At 41.6% G+C, this 22,274-nt stretch overlaps 1 protein-coding gene across 1 annotated transcript in view; it reads right to left on the bottom strand.

Moving 5' to 3' along the window:
- ST8SIA1 (ST8 alpha-N-acetyl-neuraminide alpha-2,8-sialyltransferase 1) overlaps positions 1-22,274 on the bottom strand; it is a 145,854-nt gene that overhangs the window by 104,544 nt on the left and 19,036 nt on the right. Inside the window, exon 2 of the mRNA XM_082778595.1 lies at positions 3,942-4,086. Coding sequence (XP_082634721.1) covers positions 3,942-4,086 — 145 coding nt within the window. The remainder of the gene's footprint in view (positions 1-3,941; positions 4,087-22,274) is intronic.

Below are 22,274 nucleotides of genomic sequence, written 5' to 3'. Positions count from 1 at the left end.
TAATTGAATGCATACTGCATTACCCAAAAGCTCCAGACAGTGCCACTGTAAAATGTTTTGGGAGATTCAATGTGGGTGAGGTCTCCACCCTCACCGTACCTAAGGTCATGCTCTGTGACAAGATACATCTTACTACCCTTTGCCTTCTTCTGTTGGGTATCAATAATGTACCATTAGCCTTTTCTCTCCAGCATGGGAAAGATATTACAGCCTGTGTAACATTTTTGTTTCAGAAACAAACAAGCAAATACAAAAACTTTTATTCTAGAAATCAGAGGAAAATGGCACAGAGAGAGAAGGGAGGAGGCACTACTGGCAACGATAATTGTTGGTTCATGCAAAACACTGCAACATCAAATTTCTTTCTCATAAATTGAAATGAAACTCTGAATCTTTCAATTTCCACTTTTTTTTTTTTTTTTTTAATTTCCTCTTTCATATTTCCTCTTGGGTCATTCAAAAGCTAGATTGAAAAAAAAAAAAAAAGCTAGCAACAGAGTTGACAAAAATATCAGCTGAAATATTACGTTCCAACAATGGTAAAATCAAATACCATAACACTACCAAAACCTTTCAACCTTTTCACTTCAGAGAAAATTTGGGAAAAAAAAAAAAAAAAACATTTAACTGATATTTATATTTTGATAAAATAGCATTTTTCCAATGGAAAAGCAATCTATCAAAAAATGTTGAACCAGCTATAAGAACTTTATCTTATCTACTGAAGAATTACAGATTCCTCAGAAGAAAAATATTATTTTTTGAATCGCTCACATTCAAAAATAACTGACATTTTGCATGTTAAGTTCTGTGATATTTAGTGCTGTATAATTCTGTATTGATGCATGGCCAGCTTATTCCATTCCATCAAATAGAGCAAGTTTATTTACTTTTGAGTTACTTTATCCTTAAGTTAATAACCAGTTAAGGTTTTGAGAAATCTTCTGCAAGCACAAAAGGCTTAAGCCCAGCAGAATGATGTGGATGGAGCCTTTATTATTATTATTTATTCTGGAGGAAATATTTTTTCAATTATATCAACATAGCTGCAGTCCTTTACATTCCTGTTGCGTCCCCTGAGTGTTTTAGAGTATTACCCATATTTTGTAAGTGGTTTTAAGCTTCTGAATACTTTTGAAAGGAATATTCATCTACACAAAAATTGCTTGCCTGTTGCTACTAAGCTAATAGACACCATTCTTCAAAGCAGAGGCCTGAAAAATATAGTCTGGTGTTTTTCTTTAAACAAAGAAAGAGGTAGAAAAATACTTAATTTAAGAATTTACTGCAAATAAATCTTCCTAAGTTTTTGAGGTTGGCCAGATTTCATCTGATAAAGGTTTACAAAATTCCTCCAGGAATAATACATTACGTTATGGGAAGCAGCACTTACAAGAAAAGAGGAAGTAGCAGTGAGTAGCACATGTCAGAAATGAATTGCCTGCCAATTCATTTGAGTAACATTTTCAGAACCTGTCCTTAGCACTGTTCTGGAGTTGGAACATCTTAACTATTTAGCTTTCTCACCACCACCCCAGCAGCACCTCACCATCCTCTTTGCAGCCTGCTTGTCAAGCCAAAGGGACCTAGGGACACTGAAGTCCTTAGTTCATGCTGTCCCCCTGTATGTCTCTCCAGGGCTTCCCAGACTCTTGCTCTCAATCTGGCCAACTGCTAATCTTTGTAGAAAAGGCTTGGGAGGTGGGGAATCACTAGACTTCCCAAGGTCATGACTCCTCTTTAACCAGCATTTACCTCTCCAAAGGAGCCCATCCAGTACTCTGCAATTTTCTGTGACAGTATGTAGGATACCACTGTGACTGGGCAGAGTGCTAGATTTTAATCCTGACAAAACCAAATATGAAATTTCAAATCCATCACAAAATATAATGACCTCTCTATACCAGCCCAGGTAAGGGTTTTCGAAACTGTTGAAAGGGATATACGTATTTGGAGTGGTTGCTGTCAACAGCTGTGTGGCACAGAGCTTAAAGCTCTACCAAGGAGTTTCGTTTTCTCCAATCAACAGTGCAACACTGTAGAACAGTCATTAATAGTCATCATAAAAAAGATTTACAGCTGCTACACTAGGACACACTATAAGCTTTCTACAAGTCTCAAAGGCAGGAAGAAAAGCCCATTCCAGCAGGGCTGCCTCTTCCCAGCTATACCACAGCAAAAACACTCTGCACACATCAGACATTTACTTGTTTATTCAGCTTACAGGGACCTGCAGCAGTGGAACAGACTTGAGGAATGCTTAGTGTAAGAGAAGCAGAGGTCCATTACCTGGTTCATTGCAATAGACACAACAAAATGACACAAGAGCAGATTAGTAGCCTGAAGAGGATGCAGCTTCACGCTGTTTCACCACATTAACACAGGAAATGGCCCTTCTGGTCTCTTTTCCCTATATCTTAGATCTCTGTCACTCTTTATCCACCAAAAGAAACTAATTCAAAGTCATAACCCTTTTGTTGAGATCTGGAAACCCCTGTAGAAGTAGGTATATATATGTAACAACCTCTTTGATGTTTATTCACACCATGAGTTTAACAAACAAGAACTCTGCTACACATGTAACTGAAACAGCAATAAACGAAAAGTCTGGTGTGAATGACTCAACATTGACTGTGAGGCTTAAAAAATACCTATACCTTTAATCTAAGAAATTGAAGTAACATGTAAATCAATGAACATGTTCAGATGGTTGGCTTTCTTTAAACCTATAGCAACATAAAACTTCTCTCCTTCCACGTTCAAAAGTCATAAACTCATAAACTCATTTAACATCAGTTCATATATTAAAAATACAAGCAGCTTAGATCAATATTACAAATTCTCAGCACTCAATAAGAATGCACCTAACTCAAAACACTTTTGCTGAAAAACAACAAACTATTTCTAGTATTCATAATGCAACAAGAATCAACTAAATAATATTGTCTGCTTCTGTTACTGTGCTTACATTGCTTGCCATCAACAAAATTCATTTATTTGGAGTTAACTCGGACAACTTCACACAAACCACCTTCACACCCTATCAGGCTGATCAAAAAGGGAAGCAATCCTACATAAGAATTGGAAAGGTAGAAGGAATTATTCCAGATAATCAGCATCACGGCAATCAAGATGAAAATCTAGTTCTCTACAAACCTTTTCCTTTTGGAGACTCCTTTTAGGAGCTGGACTTGATGATCCTTGTGGGTCCCTTCCAACTCAGGATATCCTATGATTCTGTGATTCTAATTTAAGCCAGGCAAATTCAGCCATACTATGTGGCAGCAAATCCACTAACATCAATGAAACTGATCCAGTTTGAACTTGGATCCAAACACAGGCCAGAAGCTGCCCTTTAAAAGGTTTTTTTTTTTTTTTAAAAAAAAGGCATATGCCAATGACACTAGCAGATATTTAAATATTATGGTAGGAAATTTTCCTCAGGATGCACCTCCATGAACCTCACAGCCCTGTCTCATACAGCACACACACAGCTCACACAGTATCAGAGTCAATCTTGCCAGATTTGATGTTGTATTTACAGTGACAGCTTCTTGGGACATGTGGTTATGCAAGACCTGCAGTCCTTGTTGAACTGAAGGAAGTTTCTGGCTCTCGTTTTTTGAAACCACAGTCCATGAGCATAATCACTGCCAGAAAACCAGAAATCACACTCTAAAAATAGCCAGAACTTATAATTTTGAAAATCAAGACTGGTGGGCCTATTTCATCACTCATATATATATTTATACATCTGGAAAGTGGACAGGGAAATATTGCAGCTATTTTGCAATTTTCAGAGCACAGAAGTAAAAAATCTGTTTTGAATTGACAAATGAAGATACAGCCTATTTCTTGATGAATATTTAGGTAACTTATTTGTACCACATTACCATTTAGTATATTAATACTTAAAGTGAGAAGAAAAGAAAACTACCAACCTGTGGGAAGAGAGAGTAAGTTGTATTGTCAATGGTGAAAGAATACAAAAATTCCCCATCAAACCAGAGGTTCTTTCCCATGGGGGAGTTCAGCTTTGTCATCACAAAGAGCTGCCCAGGATCACAGCAGTCTTCCAGCAATTTCCTAGAAACATAAAAATAAAAAAATAAAATAAAATAAAATAAAATAAAATAAAATAAAATAAAATAAAATAAAATAAAATAAAATAAAATAAAATAAAATAAAAGAGAAAGAAATGAGTTAGAGCTCTAGCAGATCCATATCTAAAGCCCATATTTATGTGATGACTCAGGCATCTAAGAGCCTGCAGTTCCTGGGTGCTACAGAGCAAACCTTTCATTTTCACAGCAATGTGATGTGCCATGGGTGACATTGCACATCAGTTAACAGATGCTAACAGAGAATTCAGAAACCAGAATCTAGAATTTAGCAACTTCCTCATTTTTTAATTTTTAATTTTTACTTAAAGAAGGGCCAACAATCTTTTTTTTTTTTCTAGAAAATCTTAAAAGTATCCAGTTAAAAATTAAACCCTCCATTCACTTTTGAGTGGCACAGAAATAAAAACAAGATTTAGCAAAACAAAGTCCATCCTTTTCAGTCAATTCAAGTTAATAAACAACTAGATTCTCCAACACACACACGAATCAGAGAAGCACCTTTCAAAGTTAAATATGAGTTATATGAAAATTCAGAACCCAGCCTTACTCATGAACGGTAGGCCTTATATAAAACCCTGCAGTTACATAAACTTGAGGATGGAAAAATTTGGCATCTCTTTCCTGTTATTAAATATCCTTGTGCAACTTTCACAGCAGTATTAGAGTCTGCCTGGAGTGCCTGATTCAAGTCCAACTTGAGTCATCTCAGTTTGATACATATATATATATATACTCAGACACACACACACACACATATATATATACACACTTCTCCTTTTCTCATCCTCTTACACTTACACTTCCCTAAATAGCTATTACTGAGCTTGAGTAGCAATTTAAGAGCTGATGAGGTTGTATTTAGCAAAAATTCTGTAAAAATTGCTGCAAGCTCAGCAATTATTATCCTGAAATACAGAATGGTGAAAAACTCTAGACATTTGCAGAGCAAGAATATCCCAAAGCCAGCATGTGGGTAGCTCTTTAAAGGAAGGATGAAGCTCATATTAGTTTTTATATATAATAGATACAATGTGAAACCATACATTGCACAATTATGTCAATAGAGTATTTTAATGTATTGGTGTTTGTTATTATATTAATAAGAAATATTAATTTACTGTTTATTTTAAAGTGAATCCTAACAAGACTGAAGCCATTTCTAGTGGCTGTATAAGAGCTGCAAATGGTAGGCAGAAGAAAAATATCTGTTATTAGTGACTACTTAAATGTTTTGTATAACTTTCCTCCTTTGCAAAAGAGGAGATTTTACTCAAAATGAAAAAGTCATTCACACAAATACGTGTTTTTTTCCAGCTTTTTCTCAAAGTCTTACTGTTACTATTTTTTTTCTCCTCTATAAAGTGATATGGAAATGATCAGTATTTTTCCTGTCAAAAACAGATTTTGCCATAAATTAATACTTTTCTGCAACTATGTGAATACTATTTTACATACATATTTCAACTGAAAATGTGGTGAAAGCCATAGAGCATACTCATTCTGATATTTGCAGGACAGGAAACAGCTTGAAAATGTTGCATGACAAGCAGCAATCTATAGGAATTAGTACCACTCATTAGCTTTTCCCTCTTGTGAAGTTTAGTGATTTGCTTTGGTTATCTTCCACAGCAGCTCTATCCCCGCCATCACCAAAGGGCCACATTCTGCTGTAAGTCAGCAGCCAGTTTCTAGGAATAGCTGCAAGGAAGCTCTTACCCTTTAACAGCCCAATCAGCCCCTGCATCCCCACAATTAGCCAAAGAATCAAAAGCTTTTTACAAAGACTCAATCAGAACCTTATGCCACGGTGCTTTGTGGCTCAAAATTTCAATATATTGTCCCTTTCAGGGCAACACACTGTCAAATACCCACACCTTATCTACCAAGGGTACGAGGCACATGCCTGCAGAGCGTCCTCTGCTCATAGGGCTATGAGCAGACTCATTTCCATGTGTTTGCCCTATATTTGCACCTGAATTCCTCCATCTGTGTAAATCAATAGTGGGCAAGTCAACTTTAAATGATGACCTTAAGTTACTGATAGACTACACAGTTTCTGGAGCTGTTTACCCTTAGACCACCCCTTGAAGAGCTGTCTTGTTTCCCTCTGAGCAGAGCAGAGCTTTAGCCAGAATGGCAATCCCAATTCCCAGAAAAACCACCAGGACAACCTGCAACCAGAGAGGCTTCCCATCATCCTCCTGCATTACCGAAACACAGAAATCAAACTGAAGGCAATTTCAAATCGCTTGCCATATAATCTTTGCAAAGCAGCTTAAATCAGGCATGGAGTATTTTTCCAAATAAATTTGAGCACAGAGATTTGTCTGGCTTTCAACAAACTCTAGTTTGAAGCTTTAGGAAAGAAAATAACTTTTGCTTCTCTTCCCTTCACTCCCTTTTTTTGTTTTTGTTTGTTTGTTTCTATTACTACTGCAGCTTTTCAAGAAAGTATAGAGTAATCAAAGATCATCTGGAGCCTCCAAGTACAACTGCATAGCAAAATTAAAATTTCCAACTGAAATCCTGCAACTCATATCTTCATTGAAAATCCGATCTAAACAAGAAACAAAAATAATCGATAACCCAGTAGAAAAGTAACTAGGGAATGTTCTATATTAATGGATATTAATGGATCTTTCCTTAACCAGGGTAAATGGATAAGCTAAGGAACAGCTCTCTGTATGTGTTTGTGTTTTTTTTTCCCTAATCATCTGACTAGAGATATATATACACTCTTCCCTCTCCCTAAAAATGCATTCTTCCAGTTCATTCTTCATTAATAAATCTATTATGAAAAAGCAGTAGGTGTCTCCCCAAAGGCCAGAGATAGGCAGGTCACTAGTTCAAGTATTATGCACCTGCATGTATTAGCACAAAAAATCTTGTGAACACACATGCTTTCTATCACAAAAGAATGATTATAACTGTCTCACATTATTCAGTCTCTCTTTCTGATCCAAATCCAAAAATTATAAAGTGAGAGATGTTCCATAAACATACACATTAAGAAGGAAAAAGGTATTCAAAGGGGAACTGAAGTGGGGCAATTTCAGGTTGAAGGAGTCTGGACAAATTTTGATGAACTTGATTCAGCTAAAGTGTTACAGTAGAATTTGCAAAATTGTAGCAGATTTTAGTCAAGGATTTCAATTCACTGCAAGCACTGATTCATTAGCAGGACATAAATTATGTACTTTGACTCAAAGTTATCTCCAGTTCAGAGGAGGCCTGCATATGAGAGGAATTAAATGACCTGAATACTGGTATTTAAAAGGCACTTTGCACGCTCAGACCTGAGAGCACTTAGGGACAAATCCCACTTGTGAGAGAAGCAGGATAAAAGTTACTATGTGAATCTCACTTCAGGCATCCAAGACATCAGGCTGAATTGGGCACCAAGCAGGTCATTAACTGCAAGGCACTATTAGCACTTAAGTGATTGCACATCAACTCAAGCAGCAACCTCTGCTCAAGGTGGGAACTGAACAGCACTTCTGAGATGTTAGCCACATCCGGTACACTTTGCTGAGGTTAAATCAGCAGACATTGCACACTGAAAGAAGCAGAGTGAAATAGTTGGTGCCAAGGATCCTACACCCACATTATATGATTTTCATGGGATTTGCTGCAGACCTGTTCTGGTCTGCTTCCACAAAGAGCCTGTGAGTGGCTGTGGCATATCGTGCCTAACCAAAGCATGGTAAACAGAGACAATCAGGAAACGTGCCTGAAAAGCCTACTTCTCACCAAAGGGCTAATATAGATGCACCCTTTTCCACCTAAAAGGAGAGAGGAAGCCAGACAACCTTGGAAAACCTAAACCAAAATTCAAATGCACCGTCAGTGAAAGATCTTAGGTAAAAATACTAGACTATTAATTCTTGAACTTAAGCTAACAAACTTCTCAGTTTGGTTTCAGTTTGCAGCCACTTAATGCTAAATCTTACCCTGATTTCACACTGGTCCCAGTGAAAAATGACTGAGTGGCTACATCAAGCATACCAAACATCTTCAGACTGACAAAGATAGTATCTAATAGTGGAAATGTGCAATTCTAAACCAGAGGCTGTCAAACAGGAAGTAACCTTTCGCTATCGCAACTTCTTCAAAAAGTGTTGTAGTCAATGGCTGAATGTCCAGGTGGAGATCAGTAACAAGTGTCGTTCCTCCGGGGTCAGTACTGGGACTGGCACTGTTTAACATCTTTGTCAGTGACATGGACCCTGGGATTGAGCACACCCTCAGCCAGTCTGCTGATAACACCAAGCTGCGTGGTGTGGTTGACAGGCTGGAAGGAAGGGATGCTATCCAGAGGGACCTGGGCAGGCCTGAGAGATGGGCTTGTGTGAACTTCATGAAGTTCAACAAGGACAAGTGTAAGGTCTTGTATCTGGGCCAGGGCAATCCTAAGCACAAATACAGGCTGGGAAAAGAATGGACTGAGAGCAGCCCTGAGGAGAAGGGCCTGGGAGTGCTGGTTGACGAGAAGCTCAGCATGATCCATCAATGTGCGCTTGCAGCTCAGAAAGCCAACCATGTCCTGGACTGCATCAAAGGCAGCACAGCCAGAAGAGCAAGGGAGGTGATTCTCCCCCTCTGCTCTGCTCTCATGAGACCCCACCTGGGGCACTGTGTTCAGCTCTGGGGCCCCAGAACAAGAAGGACATGGAAGTACTATTACAAGTCCAGAGGAGGGCCACAAAGATGATGTGGTGGTTTTACCGTGCTGGGCAGCTAAACCCCACAACCGCTCTCTCACTCCCCCTCCTTTAGATGAGGAGGGGGAGAAGTAAAGCAAAGAACAACTCACGGGTTGAGATAAGGATAATTTCATTAAAGGGAAATAATTATAATAATTAAATAAAGACTACCATGAACTAAACAATTTAACTAAGGGGAAATAAAAAGGAAAGGGGAAAAAAGGGAGGAAAACAAACAAACAAAATAAATGAAAGCTATATGGAAGTGCAGAGGAAAGAAATTACTCTCTACTTCCCACAAATGAGCGATGATTGACCACGTCCTTGAAGCAAGGCCTCAATGCACACAGCCGGTGTTCGAGAGGAGGACCGACGTCTTCTCAATGAGAGCCCACCCCTCCCCTCTTCTTCCTGTTTCCACCTTTTATTGCTGAGTGTGACACCACATGGTATGGAATATCCCTTTGATTGGTTTAGCTCAGCTGCCCTAGTGATGTTTCTCTCCTCACTTTTTTGCCCACCCCCTAGGAGGGTTAGAGAAAGGCTCAGTGCTGTGCCACTGCTGCTCAGCAGTAGACACAACACTGGTGTGATAACACTGCTGTTCCAGCTACAAGTACAGAGTACGGCACTGTATGGGCTGCTGCCAGGAAAGTTAACATTCCAGCCAGACCCAGTACAACCTCCACCCCTTATTCCATAACATTTGTGTCACACTCAGATCCCCATACTTTAGCATACAAGCATTCTCATCATTATCCCTTGTCCTTTAACAGGACAAGGATTTAACAGGACAGGATTAATAGGCAGGTGTATCTTTTCATTCCATAGGTCTTTCTTGGAAAATGTTCATAAGAACTGTTGATGATTAGGTCTTCATCTGCCAAAGTGGCCACTCAAGGCAGGCGGAGTTGGATGTCTGGACACCAGCACCAGCTTAGCTCAAGTCCTTGTTGCACTGCCCGGCTCCTTGCAAAGTTGACCTGTCGTTGATCCTACAGCATCTTCCTACAACATATAACTTAGATTATAGATTAGTTTTCTCTCAATGTCAAATCTCCTTGAGGCACACACTTGATATCCCCATTCTTTTGCATGACCCACCAGGTATACACTGGTCCTTGGGCGAAGACAATCCCACGAGTGGGTTTGCCTTTTCCCGAGGCAGGAGCAACCCACACTGCCTTCCCCATCCACCTTCCTATATGCACTACGGGAACCTTAGCTCCTTTCACAGTGTGTAGGGGTTTTGTTTCGGCAGGACCAGCACGGCTGTCAGACCCCCTATTGTTAACTAGCCAAGTGGCTTCTGGTAGATTTGTGTCCCATTGTTTCCACGTCCCAGCACCTAATACTCGTAACATAGTCTTTAACAGTCCATTGTACCTCTCAACCTTCCCAGAGGCTTGTGGGTGGTAAGGGATGTGGTACACCCACTCAATACCATGCCTCTTTGCCCAGGAGGTAACAAGATTGTTTCGGAAATGACTCCCATTGTCAGACTCAATTCTCTCTGGTGTACCATGACGCCACAATACTTGTCTTTCCAGGCCTAAGATAGTGTTTTGGGCTGTGGCATGGTTTACAGGGTATGTTTCCAGCCACCCAGTAGTTGCTTCTACCATGGTGAGTATGTACCGTTTGCCTTGGCGAGTTTTTGGGAGTGGTCCGATATAGTCAATTTGCCAGGCCTCACCATATTGAAACCCTAACCATCTCCCCCTGTTCCAGGGAGATTTTACCTTCATGGCTTTCTTGATTGCAGCACAGGTCTCACACTCATGAGTAACCTGTGTGATGGCCTCAATGGTCAAGTCCACCCCTCGATCACGAGCCCATCTGTAAGTGGCATCCCTCCCTAGATGTCCTGATGTTTCATGGGCCCATCGAGCTACAAACAGCTCACCCTTACGTTCCCAGTCTAGGTCCACCTGAGCCACTTCAATTTTCGAAGCTCGATCCACTTCTTTGTTGTTCTGATGTTCTTCAGTAGTGCGACTCTTGGGCATGTGGGCATCTACATGACGTACTTTAACATCCAGGTTTTCTACCCGGGCAGCAATATCTTGCCACAGGGTAGCAGCCCAGATAGGCTTACCTCTGCGCTGCCAGTTGCTCTCTTTCCATTGCTGCAGCCACCCCCACAGAGCATTTGCCACCATCCATGAGTCAGTATAAAGATACAATACTGGCCAATTTTCTCTTTCGGCGATATCTAGGGCTAGTTGTATAGCTTTTACTTCTGCATACTGACTCGACTCACCTTCCCCTTCCATGGCTTCCACAACTCGTCGTATGGGATTCCACACAGCAGCTTTCCATTTCCGATGGCTCCCTATCACACGGCAGGATCCGTCAGTAAACAACGCATACTGCTTTCTGTCTTCTGGCAACTCATTGTATGGTGGTGCCTCTTCAGCACGGGTTACCTCTTCTGTTGGCACTCCGAAATCTCTGCCTTCCGACCAGTCCATAATCTCTTCCAGGATTCCTGGGCGATTGGGTTTTCCCATTCGAGCCCGCTGTGTAATTAACGCTATCCACTTACTCCATGTAGCATCAGTTGCATGGTGTGTAGTGGGAATTTTCTCTTTGAACATCCAGTGTAACACAGGTAGCTGCGGTGCCAAGAGGAGCTGTGCCTCTGTACCCACAACTTCTGAAGCAGCTCAAACACCCTCATATGCTGTGAGTATTTCTTTTTCAGTTGGGGTGTAATTGGCTTCTGATCCTCGATAGCCCCGACTCCAGAAGCCCAGAGGTCGACCTCGAGTTTCTTCTGGGGTTTTCTGCCAAAGGCTCCAGGTGAGCCCATGCTCCCCAGCTGCAGTGTACAGTATATTTTGCACAGCTGGTCCAGTATGGACAGGCCCAAGGGCTACTGCACGAGCTATTTCTTGTTTGATTTGTTCAAATGCCTGTTGTTGCTCAGGGCCCCACTCAGAATAGTTTCTCTTTCGAGTCACTCGATATAGAGGACTCACAAGCTGACTATAGCCTGGCACATGCATTCTCCAGAATCCCACGAGGCCTAGGAAAGCTTGCGTTTCCTTTTTGCTAGTTGGCGGAGACATTGCTGTTATTTTATTGATCAGATCCATTGGAATATGGCGACGTCCATCCTGCCATTTTACCCCCAAGAACTGGATTTCCTGTGTAGTCCCCTTGACCTTGCTCTTTTTAATGGCAAAACCAGCTTTCAGGAGAATTTGGATTATTTTCTTCCCTTTCTCAAAAACTTCTTCTGCTGTGTTGCCCCACACGAGGATGTCATCAATGTACTGAAGGTGCTCAGGAGCTCCCCCTTGCTCCAGTGCAGACTGGATCAGTCCATGGCAAATGGTAGGGCTGTGTTTCCACCCCTGGGGCAGCCGATTCCAGGTGTATTGGATGCCCCTCCAAGTGAAGGCAAACTGCGGCCTGCATGCTGCTGCCAAAGGGATGGAGAAAAATGCATTAGCAATATCAATTGTGGCATACCACTTGGCTGCCTTTGACTCTAGTTCGTACTGAAGTTCTAGCATGTCCGGCACTGCAGCACTCAGTGGTGGCGTGACTTCATTCAGGCCTCGATAGTCCACTGTTAGCCTCCACTCACCATTAGACTTTCGTACTGGCCATATAGGACTATTAAAGGGTGAGCGAGTCTTGCTGATTACTCCCTGACTCTCCAGTCGGTGAACCAACTCATGGATGGGAATCAGGGAGTCTCGGTTGGTGCGATATTGCCGTCGGTGCACCGTTGTAGTAGCAATTGGTACCTGTTGTTCTTCAACCTTCAGCAATCCTACAACAGAAGGGTCTTCTGAAAGGCCAGGCAGGGTAGACAGCTGCCTAATCTTCTCTGTGCTCAAAGCAGCTATGCCAAAAGCCCACCGGTATCCTTTTGGATCCTTGAAGTACCCTCTCTTGAGATAGTCTATGCCAAGGATACACGGAGCCTCTGGGCCAGTCACGATGGGATGCTTTTGCCACTCATTCCCAGTTAGACTCATTTCAGCTTCCAGTACAGATAGTTGTTGGGATCCCCCTGTCACTCCAGAGATACAGGTGAGTTCTGTCCCTTGGTAGCCTGATGGCATTAAGGTGCATTGTGCGCCAGTGTCCACTAAAGCTTTGTATTCTTGTGGTTCTGATGTGCCAGGCCATCAGATCCACACAGTCCAATAAATCCGGTTATCCCTCTCCTCTACCTGGCCAGAGGCAGGGCCCCTCTAGTCCTAGCTGGAGTGTCTGCCACTTAATTCTTGCAAATGAGAGGTAGAGGTCCCTTCATCATGGTCAAGAATAACATCAGCTCTTCTACTGCCTCTGGGGTACTGCCCAATAGAAACCGGAGCAGCATTTCTTTTAGGAGCCCCTCTTCTTGCTGCTGTATTTCCTTTCAGTTCACGTACCCGAGCAGCTAGGATTGAAGTAGGTACACCATCTCATTTCCTCATATCTTCCCCATGGTCACGCAGATAAAACCACAAGGTGCCACGTGGTGTACGTCTTGGGTACTCTCTCTCTTAAGCAGGCGAATGCTGATTCTTAGTGGCTGAAGTATCACTCTGTCTAGATGAGGGGGAATATACTTTCTCCACGAGCTTGTCAAGTCCTTTAGACAGTTTCTCCACAGCTGAGACACAGGACTGTAGCGGAGCAGAGACATTGTCTTCATATTGTTGAAGCTGGCAGGAGACATCATACATTGTTGGTCCCATCCCCTCGTCCCAGCGAATTGCTGCCAGGGTACTGGCATGTGCTGATGGTGCACTCCGCACAAATTTACGCCACATGGATGTTGTGCACTGGACTTCATCGGGGTCTTGAGGTGTCTGGGCATTGTCCAAATCACTATAAATCATCTCCCGCACAGCTAATTCCCGCAGATGCTGGAGACCTTTCTCCACAGTGGTCCACTTGCCTATGTGATATACAATATCTTCCTTATGGGGATATCTTTCTTTGATAGCTGCCAGGAGTCGTCTCCAGAGGCTGAGGGCCTGTGCTCCTCTCCCGATGACTTTGTCGATTACCCTTTCTCTAGAGAGGGATCCTAGCTGCTTGGCTTCATTGCCTTCTAATTGTATGCTATTGGCCCCAGCATCCCAGCATCGGAGCAGCCAAATGAGGATGTGTTCACCTGGGCGTCGACCATAATCCTTTCATATTTCTTGCATCTCACTCAGGGATATGGATCGAGTGATTTCTGATTCCTTTATGATTTCCGTCTCATCTTCCTGCTGTTTTTGTGATGGCTCTGCTTTAGAGGTGCCTGCCAATTCCCCTTCTCCCTCCTTCTTAGGAGAGCCTTCTTCCCTTACTAAACGAGCTGACCTCCGTTTCCATTGTTTTGACTTGACTATGGGGGCGACTGATACCATAGTTGGTTGGTCCTCTGGGTCAGCCACAGCATGTGTTACTTGGTCATCAGATTCAGAGACTTCCTCCCTCTCTTCAAGTTGCTGGATGATGTTAAACAGTGTTTGATAGGAATAAGCCAGGACCCAGCACAATGCTGCAAGCTGTTGTTCTCCGGCATTATCAGGGTCAGGACATACAACTCTCAAACATTCTACCAAGTTTTTAGGATTTAGCACTTGCTCAGGGGTGAAGTTCAAAACTATTGGAGGAGACACTCGTGACAGGTATCTGCTAACATCATCCCACACACCGTGCCACTCACCACAAGACTGTTTCGGGACAGATTCCCAAATAAGTTTTCTAAACAATCGACTAATCTTAGAGAGAAAATGAAACCTGTTATTCAGAATTAGAAATAGCAATACATGGGTTACAGATGGATCTTCAAAATACTCCCAAACTGTTGTAATTAGCCCACTGTGAAAGAAGGGAAAGGTACCATTCCTGATATTATTAATAAACTGGTGTCCAGATGAGAAAAGGAAGGCAGTGTAGTTCTGAATATTCTCTGAAAGATAGTTTCCATGGGACCCAAATGATAACAGTGCAGAGCCTGAATTCCAGAGTAAAACCAAGGTCAGTGCTTGGCAGCACAACGAATTAAAAAAAGTGAACACAGATTGTAGCACTTTGTCGGATCGGATATAGAGGAGAAAGGAGAATATGACACGAATTGCATGACATATGAACAAAGCCATTATTATTAACAGGGCAAGAAACATGGTTACTAGCAAGCGTGTTAGTTGTATGCGTTTAATCAATTCTATTGTTATCTCAACCCTTCGAGCCCCAAATGGGCGCCAAAAAGGACTGTGGTGGTTTTACCGTGCTGGGCAGCTAAACCCCACAACCGCTCTCTCACTCCCCCTCCTTTAGATGAGGAGGGGGAGAAGTAAAGCAAAGAACAACTCACGGGTTGAGATAAGGATAATTTCATTAAAGGGAAATAATTATAATAATTAAATAAAGACTACCATGAACTAAACAATTTAACTAAGGGGAAATAAAAGGAAAGGGGAAAAAAGGGAGGAAAACAAACAAACAAAATAAATGAAAGCTATATGGAAGTGCAGAGGAAAGAAATTACTCTCTACTTCCCACAAATGAGCGATGATTGACCACGTCCTTGAAGCAAGGCCTCAATGCACACAGCCGGTGTTCGAGAGGAGGACCGACGTCTTCTCAATGAGAGCCCACCCCTCCCCTCTTCTTCCTGTTTCCACCTTTTATTGCTGAGTGTGACACCACATGGTATGGAATATCCCTTTGATTGGTTTAGCTCAGCTGCCCTAGTGATGTTTCTCTCCTCACTTTTTTGCCCACCCCCTAGGAGGGTTAGAGAAAGGCTCAATGCTGTGCCACTGCTGCTCAGCAGTAGACACAACACTGGTGTGATAACACTGCTGTTCCAGCTACAAGTACAGAGTACGGCACTGTATGGGCTGCTGCCGGGAAAGTTAACATTCCAGCCAGACCCAGTACAGATGATTAAGGGGCTGAAGCATCTCTCCTGTGAGAATAGTCTGAGGGAGTTGGGGTTGTTCAACCTGGAGAAGAGAAGGCTTCAGGGAGACCTTACTGAGGCCTTCCACAGGAAAGCTGGAGAGGGACTCTTCATCAGGGAGTATAGGGATAAGACAAAGGGGAATGGCTTTAAACTAGAAGAGGGTAGATTTAGATTAGATATAAAGAAGAAATTCACTCAGAGGGTGGCGATGCACTGGAACAGGTTGCCTAGAGAAGCTGTGGATGCCCCATCCCAGGAAGTGTTTAAGGCCAGGTAAGATGGGGCTTTGGGCAACCTGGTCTGGTTGGAGGTGCCCTTGCCCATGATGAAGGGGGGAAGGGGAGTGGAATCAGATGACTTTTTAGGTCCCTTCCAAACCAAAACCATTCTGTGATTCTCCACATGTGGAGCAGCTCCTGTACACCCAGCACAACACTATAACCTCTCCAGCTCTTTGACAGGCCTAAAGTTAAGGGCTTAGGCCTGATCTTAAATAGAGCAATGGGCAAAGGTGACACAGCACAGCATGGCATACAGGGGAAAGAAGAAGGGACAAAGATTATTACAGCCTACAGGTGCCCTGATTGTTGACACTACCAATACCCCTTTTTCTGCCCCAGGGTGACAGCACTTTTACAGCAAATCCTCCCCACACACTTGCTGAACCACACACAGGTCCCCAGCCAGGTGTGCAGAGCAGTGCACCAGTGCAAAGGCAAAAATTTATGACTGAGGTTCAGGTTCTGCTTTGAGATACAAATAACAGGTCAAACCAACTGCTTTAGTCAGATTTTGCTCAGCTGCTGGGATTTAACTGGTATAGTACAAGCCTACATCTGGTGACTGGAAAACAGAGCCATGAGATGACAGCACAGGACTGCAGCATTTGGTCTGACAAAACATCCTTTTGTTCGCATTTCAGTTCACATTTGCCTCAACTTCCCATGTTTTGCTTTGGGAGTATATGAATCTGTATACCCAGGGAAAAAAAAAAAATCTGCCCTTGGAGTTTCAGCTGCTATTTACTCAAAACAGGGCCTTCACACACAGCCAAAGACTGGCAGCCCTGCTGACATCCAACGTGCAGGTGGTCATTTGGGTTCTGTAGCAAAGGTTTGCACAACCCCTTTTCAGTGTAGTTGTTTAATTGCTTCCATCGACACATCCCACAGCAGAGGCAGGAGGACACCTCTCTCGATAGCATCTCAGACTCCTGAACTCAATCCGCACCTACTTGCCAGCACAGGCATGCTGAAGGAACCCGGCACTAATGCCCCATCAGAAATCCCATAGGGATTAGCATCATTGTCAGCTCTTAAACTGAACTGGTCTCACCAACACTGTGAGGCTCAAAATCTAATCCTGATATTCTCTAAACCAGGAATTCTTCAAAGTAATGTTTCTATGAGAATAATATTTGCACGCATTTTTCCAAGTTTTGGTGGCAGAGGAGAGCACAAATAGTGAAACTGTTGCTAAATAGTGAAAATCTTTCTTTTTACAATTTTACACCCAGCTCAGAGCTTGAATTTTTGTCACTTCAATTTTGTTTCTTTTCTCTCTCTCTTTTTTTTTTTTTTAATAAAAAATCCCTCCACTTCTAGGATTTCACCCTCCCCTGTGATGAGTGGAAAAGCTATAATCTCCTGAATTTCTCAACTTTGAACAAAGCTTTTCACTCCTTCCATCATTCTCGTGGCTACTCTCTGTTTTTCAAAATCTACCTCTAAATATATGAAGCCTTGTAAATAATATTTTTAGGGTAGTCAACCCCTGACAACTACAGGGACAAAATGACTTCCCTGCTATTGCCCATGCATCCCATATCTGAGGTCCAAACACATTTATCCAATGAACTATTCAGTGCTCCTTGTGACTGCCAATGATTCCCAGGATGAGGGCATCCATCTGTAACTGCAACCTGCACTCTGATTTGTTAAAAATGAGATTTCACATTTGACATTAGGAAGCTTAGGAGGTCACTCAGACTGGTCTATCTCTGGGCCTGCCTCCTGGATCAGCTACTGCCCTGCTCCTTTTCTCATGTGGAAATTTTAACGTTCACTTGAAGATCACTGATTAAAAGAAATGTGGAGGGTCAAGCATCTATCTGTGCAAGTTAACAGATGGACACATTCTGAATTCATTCATTAAACGACCATTGCCATTCAAGAACATAAAAAAATCTAGCCCCACATCCCATCTCCAACAGCAGGCAGTGGCTAATGCTTACAGACATAAAAGAGTCCTCTCGTATAGTCACATAAAGGCTACAGTTTTGGCCAGTTTTTGCTCTGAGCTGGCAGCCTGAGAATTTTATGACTCTACAGAAGGCTACATAAACCATTCAGTAACAGTAAAATCATGGATTTGTTTGCAGTCAGTGTGGCTGCATGAGCTCATGGATGCATTTTGCATTCAGCTTCTAAATATTCTGTAAAAACATCATTAGTTGGGTTTGGTCACATACTGTATTTTTATTTCCAAACAAGGTCAACCTAACACTTATAACAAGGGGTTAACTTGAAGAAATCACTGAAGCTTCAAAGCTTAAATGGGGTTTACAATATTGTTGTGTTCAAAACATGCTAGCTTGCACCTTAGGAAGGATAGAAGACAGCAGGTATGAAGAATCTTTGAGTGGAATGTAACAGTCTTGTCTTATCAGGGTAGATATCCCACACACGAAGCTCTTGTTTCATATATCTAACTGCCTCTGTATGAAAGCTGTGGTAAGAACATGAGTAAGAGCCATGAATTTATTAGGAAGATGGAAGGAAGAAGCTGTCGCCTTTCTGTTATCACCAGATAACGGGTGCACTCAACGCGTCAAGTTACACAACACAGAGCCACATGGTCTTTCTCCTTCACATCAAAAACAAAATTGGCTCTTGCCACTAGAGAGACTGCCACTGCTCTCTATAGTAGAGTTTATCCCACCTGAGATAAAATTTAAAAATAAATTCAAGAATATGATCTTAAAATCACTTTTCAAAGAACATCACGGACAAGAGTCCAAAATAAACAAGAGAACAGCCAAAGCAAATGCTTTGTATATTCATAAAAACACAACAAATTATTATTTTGGGGGTGGGGAAGCAACACTAGTTTAAGTTACAACTAAAATCAAGATATTTGCCAAAAACATTTGAAGGCACAGGACATCTAAATCAAGAGAGCATCACTTTGTAGAGTTTCATTTCTGAAAAGTCCCCGGTTACCTAAGCCTGAAGAATAGGTCAACATGCAATGAAAAGGAAATATGAAAAGGAGTGGACACCACAGAGCAGAACAGATTATCTCTATGTCCTACTTCCCAAACAAGATTTCTACAGTATAAAATTTTTATGAAGACTGAAATCACAGCAGTTTTTGTCCTCATATTTATGGATATATTTTTCCTTGTTATGAAACTTTCAGACTATTTCAATGCCCCCTGCATCAATTCCTTTTCTCTGGACTTTACAATGGTCATGTAACATTTTCCCTGCATTCCTCAAGAGAGGAAAGAGATCAAGACAATAAAATCACAGGCAGAAGCAAACCAGGTACTAAACTGCATAGACCTGCAACCTGCATGAAAAGAAAAAGGTTGCAGAAACCATGGGTGCTTCTTAGAAAAAAGTACAGTTCATGGGAACTACATCCATTAGTTTAGTAGTAGAGTTGTGACTTGTTAAAGTGAGAAATTTAATAACAAAAGATTTGAATAATTTGAAACAGACAGATTAATAGGGAAGTGGAATGGGGGAATTATGAAATTAAACACTTCCATCTTTTCTGCATCATCAGTATCTTTTCCTTTAGAACTTTCTTCCAAGTCTTTTTGAGGTGCCCAAAAGGGAAACAAAGTATTTTATGTAACTTTAGAGTATTGTATTTTGGGGTTTTCACTGTTTTAAAGTCACTAAACAAAACATCTGGTGCCACCTGCACAGTACAGTTAGCGGTTCTGCTTTCCAGATTGAAAAAGAAAAGTAAAACTGACTTTTAATGTTGAGTATTGGGCTACCCTGTATCCTTACAAGGCTGGCACAGTGCAAACCATCTTGCACAAGGCAAAATCTGAGCTGTCACCTAGCATCATACCACCCTAATCTGTTATTGGTTTTGCCCATTTTTTTTTTTTTTTTTAATGTAACTTAGAACAAATGATCTCTTTTTTCAAGAAATGTACAGAGTATCAAGGAAAACATTTTTCCTCTACGCTCCAAAACAAACAAAGCAAAGAAAGATAGATTTAGTGTTTAAACCATCAAGGATCTGAAGTCTTTTATTCTTTTTCTCAAACTTGCCTATACTCTGCTCTATCCAAATTGAACTGTGGCTCAGCTGTGAAGGTAGTCACTTTAGTTGATTATGCATTCTCTCTTTGATCAAAATCCTACATTTTAAGAAGAGTAATTGAAAGGATATATTTTTCTACTACTGTAAACAGACTTGATTCTTTTAATAGCATCCTATCAATGTATTCCGTATCTTCATTAGTATTTCAAGTGAAGAAGAGGACTGAACTGCACAATACTCAGATAAAGCCAAATTTGCCATGGACTACCTTGGTTTTTGAATGATGTTCACAAACTAGAAGTAGTCAGGATATTTCCCAGAGAATAGAGGTCTACCTAAACATCTAACAAGATTTAAGTTTACCTTTCCTCCTGTCAATTCTTTTACTTACAAACTGATTTGATCTGGAAAGCTATTGAAACAGAACTTTTAGTTTCTTTTCCCCGAAATATTGTACAGAATTACATTTTGATTCATGTAAACTGGCTTCAAACTGCCATGCACAAAGCACTACCTACGAGCTTGGAAACACAAATCATACCGTATGAAATATAATGTATGAATTCTGGTATTCATTCAGATAAAGTTTTTCTAAGACTTTTATACCAGATGTATAAAGAGCTATATAAAAGGAAACCATCACAATATTACAAGTTCTGACTTGCAATTAGCAAAAGCAGTACTGTAACACAGCTTTATTACTTATGCAGCTACTGGAACGCAGGCTGCCTCCAAGTTGCATGTGTTCTTCCCAAAGAAATCTCAACCACATCCAGGAGAGACAGCAGCAGTGACTTGTCTTCTCGCCTAGGCGCTGTGACTAACAGCCACGTTTCCTTGAGAAATGATGAATTTGCTCATGTGCTGACTGTTTCTGGGCAGTGGCCAGAAGCATGGGTTGCTCAAGACAAATGACCTCACATGACAGTGGTATTCACGGGCCTTGCACCAGACCACAATGCTAATACCACCATCAGCAGCCCCTAAACATGACAGCTGCATTTCAGTGCCCATCCCAGGAAAACACAGGGTTCATCTCACTTCTTTTATAGTATTTGAAATGTAAATGCTTCTATGCAAGTCACTCTAGGGCTTCATGTTCAGCAGAGATAGTTCCTTTCAAGATGTGATTCATTTCAAGCTAAACACACTGATTTCCTCTCCAATGACCATAAAGAGACTGACTACCTTGGACGGAGACATCTACATTTGGTAGATGAATTCAAGCCAGGAAGCCAGAACTACTGCTCCAGGCCCTAGGAAATTTAACAAGGCTTCTGCAATCATCACAAGCCACAAGGGAGGGACTGGAGGTCTTTCTCCCATCTGCAGCACCTCACACAAGAAAGCTATCTGGCAGCAGCATCATGTGATGGTCGTCCATCTCTGTTCATACAGCCCTGTCAGCAGACTGCCAGAAAGATGATATGGTATTAGTGCATGAACTGGCACTTTTGTCAGAGAGAGTTCAGAGGCAAATTGAACTGCAGAAGGGGGAATGGATTAACTGCTTTATATGCTTTTTTTTCCTCACATCTTATAAACTTGTCGTGAGAAGAGCCACTTTGAGAGATGAGGTGAAATTAATGAATTGCTGTCTTGCAGTTGTCAGAAATTCTGAGTGAGCAAGTTAGAATACATGACTGCGCTGCTACAGGGGGTAAAAGCACATTGGCCTTACCACTTTCTAGGTTTCTTTCAGCAAAATTGCTGCTTGCTCTGCCCAGCTACAATCACAAAGTAGTACTCGGCTCCAGCAAGGATGCAAGGCAACTGTATTCTTCCAGGAGGAGGAGATTCACTAAAAATAAATTGAGCCACTCTAATCTTACATTTGAGCTTGCAGTATCTAGAACAATGATACACACCACCTAGATCAATTATCACGCTACAGTGACTTCTCCACCTGCTTCTGCAACCCAGATAAAAGCCTGGTAAGTATTACATAATGCTGCTCACAAAAGCATCTCTGTGCTTTAATCCAAGAAAGTCCATAGGGAGCATTTTACTAATTTGATCAGTTAAAGTCATGACCTTCAAAGGAGGACCAGGGAAACCTATTTTAACTGCATGAAACAGACTTAAATACCTTGAAATGTCCAAAACCAAGATCATACATATGAAGGGGAATGAAAAAATTCATCGCTGGTCAGTCAGATTGCTCTTTGATGCAAAAACTGCAGGTAACCAGACAGCCATTGCCTATGCATGTGATAGAGAAGAAAATGTAGAAGTATCACATGA

The sequence above is a fragment of the Aythya marila genome, assembly GCF_965140915.1.
Source record: "Aythya marila genome assembly, chromosome: 1".
In the NCBI taxonomy this organism is placed as follows: domain Eukaryota; kingdom Metazoa; phylum Chordata; class Aves; order Anseriformes; family Anatidae; genus Aythya; species Aythya marila.
The sequence above is the reverse complement of the archived record's forward strand: the minus strand, read 5'-3'. Positions and strand labels throughout refer to the sequence as shown.